The sequence below is a fragment of the Ahaetulla prasina genome, chromosome 3 (genome assembly GCF_028640845.1).
Source record: "Ahaetulla prasina isolate Xishuangbanna chromosome 3, ASM2864084v1, whole genome shotgun sequence".
NCBI classification, from domain to species: Eukaryota; Metazoa; Chordata; class Lepidosauria; order Squamata; family Colubridae; genus Ahaetulla; species Ahaetulla prasina.
The window spans coordinates 224,994,241-225,005,443 of record NC_080541.1 but is presented as its reverse complement, the minus strand read 5'-3'; the positions used below and the strand labels follow the sequence as shown (position 1 = coordinate 225,005,443).

Here is an 11,203-nt window from a genome sequence, read left to right as displayed (position 1 = left end):
GGCTGCTATCATGTCTCCCCTAGTCCTTCTTTCCATTAAACTAGACCTACCCAATTCCTGCAACCGTTCTTCATATGTTCGAGCCTCCAGTCCCCTTAATCCTCTTTGTTGCTCTTCTCTGCACTTTTTCTAGTCTCAACATCTTTTTTATATTGTGATGGCCAAGACAAGGGACACCCCAAAAGGTACCTTACGACTGGTTCAGAAGTTTTGACTGAAGCACACACCACACCCATAGTAACATGGTCGTAATGTAGAATGTTTGGGCCTTTTTTCACTGCTTTCTGGCAAAATAGGCTCATTTTTAAAGCGCCGAGTTTGCTTTACGACCACTGTGTTTGCTTTACGGCCGCTGAGTTTGCTTCATCACCATAAACAAGGTCGTAGAATCCAATTGGGTGCTGTCGTGTCCCCCTCCCCCTCCGAAGGCCGGGTCTGGGAAGTCTGTATCAAGCGTGGCCACGAAGCTTCTGCAACTTTGCCAAATTTCTTTCAGATTTCTCAGGGCAGGCAGGAATCCAAGGTGTGACTTCAGCAAACCAGATGAGACTTTGCTTGACTCAAGGAATGCCAAAAAGCAGATCCTTTATATAGGCCGTGGGGTGTGGCTCCATGACTCAGCACTTATCCAGGCCTGCCCCTCCCTTCCTTCTGCTGATGTCGCCTCTCAGATCTCCGGAAGCGAGGATCCTCCCACTTTAGATTGTCTTCTGCTGTTTGAGAAAGGGAGGGGTCAGAAGGAGTAGGCCCGGGTAATTCCAATCCGTGGCTGACTTCCTCTGATGGCTGTGTGTTGAGTGAGGTTTGTTTGTTCATTCCTGACATCCCCTCCAGGCATGGGGCCAGGGCTGGGGGCTGGAGGCATGCCAGGCCGTTCCTCTTCATTATCAGACTCTGAATCTGATAGCAGGCCCGGGAGGAGGAGGGAGGGGCCCGGCTGAGGAGAGGATGGAGGATGAGGCACAACAGATGCCTCGACTTAAGAGCATCATGACTTTTCATAGAAATTCCAGGCTCCCTTACGGCTGTATGTCGAGGACTTCTTCTAATCAAAGTTAAGCCAAACCAAGGGTCCTTGAGTGGCGCAGACTGCTAAGACAGTCTGTTATTAACAGCAGCTGCTTGCAATTACTGCAGGTTCAAGTCCCACCAGGCCCAAGGTTGACTCAGCCTTCCATCCTTTATAAGGTAGGTAAAATGAGGACCCAGATTGTTGGGGGCAATAAGTTGACTTTGTATATAATATACAAATGGATGAAGACTATTGCTTGACATAGTGTAAGCCGCCCTGAGTCTTCGGAGAAGGGCGGGATATAAATGCAAATAAAAAAAAAAACTTTAGCAAATTTGAGTATCTGCAGCTACAAAGTCCGGAATGGACCTGGGCTAAGGGGGTGTTGTGTGAAGGCAATCAGGCATTTTGCATTAAGTTAGATAGAGTGATTTGTCTCCATGCTTACGTTTTTCTGAAGGATCAGGAAATGGCTATTTTATTTTAATATCCTGTCGCTTCCCTGCAAGGCGTAGGAAGATTTCCTGCTTCCTCTCTGCGTGTCGGAGAACAAGAACAATCTTTGAGCTTTTTCCGAGAATCATTCAAACCACAGGCAGTAAATGCAGAAAATGACCCATGACGGAATTATGGCTTGGTGTTGTTGCAATAAAGCAAATGCTAGAAAGATCCCCGGTGTTTGCAACTTTCTAGGGCTGGGGATATATATGCCTTTGCCAGCATTTCCCTTTGTCACATGGTGAAAAACAGGGACGTTTTATTGATTCAGGAAACAAAAATAAGTTGGAATATTTGAAAAGAAAATATAATTGACTGCAATTATTTCCATCTTTAAAAACACAAAGGGCAATTTCACCCTCGCTTTGGCTGCCAGAAAACCAGAGAGCCTCTTTAGTCGCTGCTAAAAGCTGTCAAATACACACAGGAATCGTCAGGAACCTTTACTGTGGATGAGAAAGAAGGGAGCCACGAGGTCATCCAGTCCAACCCCCTACTCCGCCATTCAATTCAAAGGATGTCTATCCAACTCTAGCCAACTCAATGTAAACCTTTGCTAAGTTTGCAAGGCTCCTGCGGCCCACATTTTTCTCTGCCCTTCTTGGTAGATGCCCGCATTACCAGAGGCCCATATATGACTGACGCAGGACCTGGTCTTGGAACCCAAATTATTTGTTGAAAACATCCTGTTCTTTGACCTATTTTGCCTCCAGAATCCTGCCTTCCTTTCTTGTACTTTGACGATCAGCACAGCAATAAACCTGAAGATCCTCCACCTTCCTATGTAGCCCTTCTATCTTCTTTGATTCAGAGAATACCTCTTTCAAAGGTTTGCTTTACAACCATCCCAGAAAGAAAGAAAGAAAGAAAAAAAGAAAGAAAGAAGAGAGGGAGGGAGGGAAACCAAGAAAGAAATAGGGGAGGGAGGGAGGAAGGAAAAAAGGAAGGAAGAGGGAAGGGAGGGTGGGTGGGGTGAGGGAGGGAGGGAGGAAGAAAGGAAGGAAGGAAAAAGAGGAGTCAGAAATGGAGGCAGAGAAGAAAAGGAGAAGAAGCAAGGGAGGAAGGAAGAGAAGGAGAAAGATGAGGAGTTAGGAAGGAAGGAGATGGGAACAAAGGAAGAAAGGAGAAGAAGCAAGGAGGAAGGAAGAGGGAAGGGAGGGTGGGTGGGGTGAGGGAGGGAGGGAGGAAGAAAGGAAGGAAGGAAAAAAAGAGGAGTCAGAAATGGAGGCAGAGAAGAAAAAGGAGAAGAAGCAAGGGAGGAAGGGAAGAGAAGGAGAAAGATGAGGAGTTAGGAAGGGAAGGGAGATGGGAACAAAGGAAGAAAAAGGAAAGGAGAATGAAGGGAGGAGGAGAAGGAGGAGGAGGAGGAAAAAGACACAAACATATTCAGCATCAAAATCTTCACAACTCATCTGGACTCTTATACAGTGGAACTGCCCGCTACTGCTTGAGTTTAAAAGAACAAAGTGAGGTGCCTTTCCACAAAATTCCATTACAGGCAGTCCTTGGCTTACAACAGTTCATTTAGTTACATCGCTGAAAAAAGTGATATCTGATTGTTTTTCACAATTACAACTACTGCAGTATCCTGATGGTCACATGATTTAAAATTTGGCTGCGTGGCCACTGGCATGTACTTATGACGGTTGCAGTGTCCTGGGGTCACGTGATCTCCTTTTGCGACCTCCTGACAGGCAAAATCGACGGGGGGAAAGTCAGATTCACTTAACAACCGTGTAGCTAATTGAACAAACTGCAGTGATTCACTTAACAACTGTGGCAAGACAGGTCGTAAAACAGGCAAAACTCACTTAACGACTTAGCAACTGAAATTTTGGGCTCCGTGATGGTCATAAATTGAGGACTACCTACCTATACATACAATTATGGGCGTGTCCAATCCTGTAAAGATCCACAAAGTTTACCGCCGTCACATTTCTACCAGCCACAGAGTTGCCACACATAACATAGGTTGCTTAAGATCAATTCTAATAGAAGAGAATACAGATAGTTCTCGACTTACAACAGTTCATTTAGTGACCGTTCAAAGTTACAACTGCACTGGGGAAAAAAGTGACTGGTGACCAGTCTTCACAGTTACGACCTTTGCAGCATCCCCAGAATTCAAATGCTCGGCAACCGGTTCATACTTATGACCGTTGCTGTCTCACGAAATCCCCGTTTTGTGACCTTCTGACCAAAAAAGTGCACTGGGCTCACTTAACAACTACAGTATGTTGCTAACTTAAGTAGGGCAGCAATTCGCTTAAGAACTGTGACCAGAACATCATAAAACGGAAGCAAAACCCACTTAACAACTGTCTCCCCTTAACGACAGAAATGTTGGGCTCGATTGTGGTCGTAAGTCGAGGACTACCTGCATTGTAGCTCAGGGTTGAATTGTGGGGGTCCCTGGTTAGTTGAGCTTGGTTATTTTCTTGCAGCAAATTGCCTGACGATATTACCTGATATAACTGATGATGTTACCTAGTTGGGTCATGAAACGTCTACAAGCAAACAACCAAGCTCAGAGGGCACCAAGAGCTCCGTAATGTCAACTCTACCACAGAGAGATAAAATATACACCGGGTCAACGGGAGCATGATGGTGTTCAAAGCAAACAAGAGTTGGCCAACTTAAATACTAAAACTAATTTTTTTGTCTGACTATCGTCCCAGTCTAGGTTGTTTGGGAATTCTAGGCGCCTAGAACTGTATTTTATTGGGCTATTTCATGAACCTCCTAGTTCCGTGATGGCGAATGTGCCTCGCGTGGCCATATCCGTGGGCAACGCAAGTCCAGTGGCTAATTTTTGGGCCTTCTGGGCCCACCAGAAGTAGGGAAACAGGCTGTTTTCTGCCTTTGGAGAGCCTTGGGGAGAGTGGGGGGGGGGAAGGCCCGTTTTTCTCTCTCCCCAGGTTCCAGAGCCTTTCTAGGAGCCTGGGGACAGCAAAAAATGGGCCTTCCGGTCCTACTGGAAGTTGGCAAACGGGCCGTTTCCAGCCTCCGGAGGACCTCCGGGGGATGGGGAAGGCCATTTTCGCCCTCCCCAGCCTCTTAGAAAGGCTCTGGAGTTTGGGGAGAGAGAAAAACGGGCGTATCGGGCCATCGTGTGCCAGGAGCAGGGAAAGTGGGGAGAGGGGGGGATCTAAGCACCCTGCAGGCCGGGTCAAAGCCCCCGGGCCTTGAGTTTGACACCGCTGCCATATGACAAATCCAATAAACCGATTCTTTTGAGGAAATTGCCTGCCTCCGAGTTTTGTTTGCTACGGGTACGTTACTTGGAACCCTGTCACAAAGTCTTAAAAAGTATCCAAGGTTGGAAACCCCTCTTTTTGGAGACCGGCCCTTAGAAAAAGCTGGCAGGCTCTGCCAGGGCAGAGGCGTCTTAGCCACAGAAGCTCCTGTTAGTGGAAGGCTGGTCGTAACCAGGGATCATTGTTCGACACGGGAACATCTGCAGGGATCAAATCACAGGATGAGTCCACCACTCGGACCGCCATCTTGCTTGCACTTAAAGAGAATCTTGCCTTCTAGAGCAGGGGTTTCCAGCAGAGGTGGGTTTCAACAGGTTCTGACCAGTTCTGGAGAACCAGAATGGAAATTTTGAGTAGTTCGGAGAACCGGTAGTAAAAATTCTGACTGGCCCCTCCCCCATCTATTCTCTGCCTCCCAAGTCCCAGCTGATCAGGAGGAAATGGGGATTTTGCAGTATCCTTCCCCTGGATTGGGGAGGGAATGGAGATTTTACAGTATCCTTCCCCTGGAATGGGGTGGGAATGGAGATTTTACAGTATCCTTCCCCTGCCACGCCCACCAAGCCAAGCCATGCCCACCAAGCCACATCCACAGAACCGGTAGTAAAAAAAAATAAAAATATGAAACCCACCACTGGTCTCCAACCTTGGCAACTGTAAGACTTGCGGACTTCAACTCCCAGAATTCCTCAAGTCAGCTTTGGACTTTTTGGCTTACAACTGACATGAATGCCCACAACCGGAAGATACTCGCACCGAGACTTCTTTGCACCAGAGAGGAGAAGTTCAGCACCATTTGCTCAGCGCACACACAGTGTTGGTGGCAAATTCGCTTATGGCTCTGACCCTCAAGTCAATATGGCTAAACGTCATTGAAGGAGGAGGGTTCTATACCAAGCTAGCACTTCACGTGTACAAATACAGAACCAACAGTAGACACACAGGTAGTCCACGACTTGCAACAGTTCATTTAGTGACCGTTCGTGCAGTTCCAAGGGCACCGAAGGGACTCTTAGGACCGCTTTTCACAGTTACGACCGTTGCAGCCTCCTGGTGGGTCACATGATCAAAAATCAGACGCTCGGCAAGTGGTTCGTATTTATGACGGTTGCAATGTCCCCTGGAGTCATGCGATCCGTTTTTGTGACCTTCTGACGAGCAAAGTCAATGGGGAATCCGGATTCACTTAACAACCGTGTTACCAGCTTAGCTCAAAGTTCAGATGCTTCATAACTGGCTCACAGTTATGACGGTTGCAGGGTCACCTTTTGCGACCTTCTGGCGAGCGAAGTCCACGGGAAAGTCCGCTTCACTTTAACAACAATTTAACCGCCGCGGCGATTCGCTTAACAAATGCGGCGAGCAAAATCGTAAAATGAGGCAAAACTCACTTAACAAATTTTTCACTGAGCGACATAAGTTAAGGACCACCTGTATTTGTAGCTCAGGGTTGAACTGTGGGGTCCTCAGTGCTCTCTGAGCTTGGTGGTTTTCTTGCAGAGGTTTCGTGACCCAACTAGGTAACATCATCAATGCTAGAAGCGACTGGAGTTTGGTCTTATTTTAATATACAAGTTGCTTGTTGGTGGGAGTTTTCTTGATGTTCCTTGATTCGGCTGTTGCTTACTTATTCATGCAGACAACCTGACGGCAAACAACAGCCGAATCAAGGAACACCAACCCACCAACAGAGCAAGCTACTTGTATAAACCCCACTCCTTCCAGCACCGATGACGTTACCTAGTTGGGTCATGAGATGTCTGCCAGGAAACAACCAAGCTCAGAGAACACCAAGGACCCCACGAACCATGAAACCAACCCTGGGGGTGGAAGGCAAAGATCAAAAGGCTGGGAGTTGCAAGATTCCTTCTTGGCCAGTCAAATCCTTCCCTTTGCTTCTCTCAGCCCAGCATCCTTAAAACGTATTTGAATCTATTTATTCAGATTTATAAAGCTGCCCATTTCATAGACACATTTTGTCAGCACCTTCCAGGATCCCTAGCCAGCGTGCGTTTGCCATCCCAGCTGAACTAAAGAGCACCAGGTTTATTGAACGGTTTTCTCGCTGAAGATGTATACCGACGGACTCCAAGTGATTGTTGGAGTCCCATCCAATGACCAGATTGGGAGGTCTATATTCCTTTCAATAACTTTTGGCAGAAGAAGCCAAGGCATGCCACAACCTCTCGCTAAAGAGCTATCCAGAAGTTGGCTTTGGTTGTGGTAGGTAACTGCGCTTGGGTCTTTTTTTTTTAATTAAAAAAAAGTACTTCAGGATTTGTGGGATGGGAGCGTAAACGTAGCATCCGTTCCAACCCTTTCAATCGGCTGCTTCGTTTCCTCGTTTAGTTGCTGCTGCCCTAAGCAAGGGAAAGACGCAGCTGCTTTCAAGCGCACGAGACAAAATAACAGAAGAACAAGAATTGGAAGGGACTTCGGAGGTCTTCTAGTCCAATCCTGTGCTTAAGCAGGAAACCCAAACCATTTCAGACCCAATGGGTTGCCCAATCTCCAGTCTTAAAAATCTCCACCCACAGGCTTTGGAGGCAAGTTAATTATTTTATCAGGAAATTTCTCCTTACTTCTAAGTCGCTTCTCTCCTTGATTAGTTTCCATCTGTGGCTTCTTATCCTGCTTTGGAGAATAGGTTGACCCCGCTCTTCTTCGTGGCAGCCCCTCAGATATTGCAAGATTGCTAGCATGTAGTCCTTCATTTAATTAAACTAAGACATACTCAAATCCTGCAATCGTTCTTCATGTTTTAGCCTCTAGCCTCCTAATGACCGATGCTATGTTTGCATTCTAGCTCATCTTAAAACGCTTCTTGAAGACTTGAACCCAAGCACTGTATAGCCCTGCCATCTAAAACAGTTGTGTAGCACAAAACAAAATTATTGTAAAAAGCCCTTACTAGGGTGAGCGATGCTACCATGCACTTGGCATGGAGGTTCACATGGTAGAAAGGCTAAGTAAGTGCCTATAGAACTAAGAGCTGCGGTGGTGCAGTGGTTAGAATGCAGTAGTGCAGGCTAATTCTGCCCGCTGCCAGGAGTTCAATCCTGACCGGCTCAAAGTTGACTTCCATCTTTCTGAGGTGGGTAAAATGAGGAGCCGGATTGTTGGGGGCAACAGGCTGACTCTGTAAACCGCTTAGAGAGGGGCTATAAAGCCCTTTGAAGCGGTATATAAGTCTAAGTGCTATTGCTATAGGGACAGGAATGTTTTTGCAAAGATTGGGTGAAGTAGGGCTAAACATTCTGTTTGTCTCCCCAGTTTTTTTATTTCCTCATATATTTATTTTTATATGATCCCAAGTTCCCATTTATTTATTTAGTTTTAGATCCTGCCCAATATGGATGGTCTCTGTGTGTGTGTGTGTGGGGGGGGTGATATCAGGGTTGAAAAAAAGGAAAAAGAAGGGCAATTTGAAAACTAGATAATTTTTTTTTTAAAAAAGATATTATTAAAAAATGGTTGATTTGCTGGAGCAAATCGTCCAGAAAGGATAGTGGTTTGTTGTGTCCCAATCGGAATACTTGGGTGAGTCCTCGGTTAACCATTGTTCGTTCAATGACCATTTGAAATTGCAACAGCACTTGAAACGAGGGTCTCCGCTGTTTCGTGAACGTGAGTCAAGCATTTGGCAACCGGTGCATAATGATGACATCACAGCACCTTACAAAGTCAATGGGGAAGCCGGCAGGAAGTCGGAAATGGTGATCAGGTAACCATGGCACATGGTGACTAGGTGGGATTCACTTAAAAACGGCAACTGAAACGGTTGTTGTTAAGACAGTGCATTTGCATGGCATTGTCCTTTATAACTGTGTTCTTTAGAAATACAGTTGCCGGTCCCAATTGACAGGTAGTCCTCGACTTACAACGGTTCCTTGAGTGACCGTTCAAAGTTACGACGGCACTGAAAACTCTGGTTCATGACCGTCTTTCATACTTACGACCGTTGCAGTCACGTGATCAAAATCAAATAGTCAATAGGGAAGCCAGATTCACTTAACGACCAGTTTACTAACTTATCAACGGCTGTGATTCGCTTAACAACGGTGGCAAGAAAGGCCGTAAAATGGGGCAAAGCTCATTTGACAAATGTCTCACTTAACAAGAGAATTTTTGGGCTCAATTGTGGTCCTAAGTCGAGGACTATCTGTAGTTAACCGAGGAATACCTGTATTTTATAGTCTAGCTATAGTTTTGCCTGGAGAAAAATTCTTTAATTTTTAGCCAGCTCCATTATAAAACTATTTGCCACTTTGTGACTTGCAGGTAAATGTCTCAGGGAGCTAAATGTAATGTTTTAGGAAAAAAAAGCAGAGAGCAATTTGAGAAATGCCAACCAGCTTTTTTTCTAGAAATTCCTATGTCTACATTTTGAAGTCCGATAGTGTGTACCGACAACGGTATGTGTGAAAGGTAGATCAAATTAAAGATGGGGCATTTAAATGCTTCCCTTTGCAAATTTGGCATATTTGGAATAAATATGAGAACTGAAATTTTATTCTCAATTGAAAGTCACACGTTCTCAAACTTTGCCAAGCAGTTTGTTGTTGTTTTTTTCTTTTTCTTTTTAAGGGAGAAGACTACACAATAACAACGGCATTCCTGAAATAATGTACAAAGACGCACTTGTCATAACTGCAACAACGGAGGATGCTAGGAAAAATGCAAAAAGTTTATGTTCGGAATAACGTCCACTCAAGTGCATACCAATTTTAGTGCAAACTTGAAAGGGGGGGGGAGGGGACATCTCATCTTTAAGGAACTGGACAGATTTACACAAATGAAAAATATAGAGAAAGGGCCAAATGCGTAAATTCACCCATCCCTGGCTTTGAATTAAATGCTAGGCATTAATTGACGGTGAGGATCAAGGACATTGCATTAATGTAATATACATCTCAGCAACTTTTAAGGAATGCCACAATCCCACAACACTGCGTTTCCAAGCGCTACAGCGGGGGGTGTATGCGTGTGGTGTGGTGTCCAAATTCGGCAACTTTAAGACCTGTGGACTTTTAACTCCCAGAATTCCTCAGCCAGCATGCTGGGAGTTGAAGTCCAGTTGAAGTCTTAAAATTACTAAGGTTGGATTGGATACCTCTGCACTACGGGAAAATAAAATGACAGATTAATTAATTCAGTCATTAGACTGATTTAGCCATATCTTTCTCCTTGGGATATTTTTGAGGGCATCCCGCCCCCCATCACACCTGCTTTTCAAAGCAGAACTAAAAAATTGAGAGTTTCGCGGAAAGGCCCTAAATTTTCCACAATTAAACCTCCCTCTTTAAGAAAACTTCCCCAAACATCTCCATGCCAAAAGTTCCTTTCTCCAATATTAGTTTTTCCTAAACTTTTCCATTTTTCCAAAGTGTTTTTTTATCCAAATTACAGGCAGGGCCATCTTGGTTTATCTCTGGTTGGACCATAAAAACAAACAAAACAAAAATTCAAAATCAAGTTATTTCATCCCCATCATTCTCATCATAAACCCCACCCCACCCCGCCAACGGTTCATTGTCAAACAATCTCGGGTACTTTTTTTTTTTGTTTTCCTATCAAAATTATAAAAAGTAAGCTGGGTTTGCAAACCACAACCACAGTATTTGTTTTCGTTCGCGGGGGAAACTCCCAAACACGCTCTGTTTTTCCTAAACACACGACTGCTACTGGAAAAGCAATCCACAAAAACAGAGAAGACCAAAAAAAACAAACAAACCCAAAAACCCCGCTTAACTTGGTTTCCCTATTGCACTTGGCTCTTTCCTGCTCCTGCAGCGTCTCTTTCGAAGAAACCGCCCCGCCCCGCCTTTCGCCGTGGTACTCAAACCGATCCGTGGACGTGGTCTGCCCCATGCGGGCCGGCATTATGTACAATCCAGGCGGGTGTTTCGGATGGAAGAATCGCGCCGGAAGGTCGAGTCCGTCTCCGAAAATAAAACCCAATGTTTGTTTCTGTGTCTTAAAGTGGTTTGTCACTTAAAAAAAAAGGAAGGAAGGAGCGGAACGGGAGGGGCTCAGCCAACGGAGGAGCGTTCTGCTCACCCATCACCCTGTAAACTAATCTGTAAAGAGGGTTTAGTATTTTTTTTTTATTTTTCATTTTCCTGACCCCTCGGCTTATTTTTCTGGCATTTTATTAACCCCGAATTTCTGGGCGTGGAAAGGTTTGTTACCTCTATCTTTTTCATCCAGGATGCAGTTTGCCACCGGCCACGACGTTGTGGCTTTCTTATGGTTAATATTTCCCAGCATGCTCTCTGTGTCTTTAGGGAAAAATTCGGAAGGCCTCTCCTTCGGCTTACGGCCCCGTTTCTTGCCATCGGGGCTAGTCTTTTGTTCTTCGTTGCTGGGCGTCCTCTGTTCTTTACTTTTCTTTTTCTTCGAAGAATCAGTCGAGGTGTGGAACCAGTTCTGCGTT

The 11,203-nt window shown here is 45.3% G+C and overlaps 1 protein-coding gene across 1 annotated transcript in view; it reads right to left on the bottom strand.

Moving 5' to 3' along the window:
• Window positions 1-2,653: 2,653 nt before the first annotated feature.
• ZNF512B (zinc finger protein 512B) overlaps window positions 2,654-11,203 on the bottom strand; it is an 88,829-nt gene continuing 80,279 nt past the window's right edge. Inside the window, exon 18 of the mRNA XM_058176717.1 lies at window positions 2,654-11,196. Coding sequence (XP_058032700.1) covers window positions 10,903-11,196 — 294 coding nt within the window. The 3' untranslated portion in view covers window positions 2,654-10,902. The remainder of the gene's footprint in view (window positions 11,197-11,203) is intronic.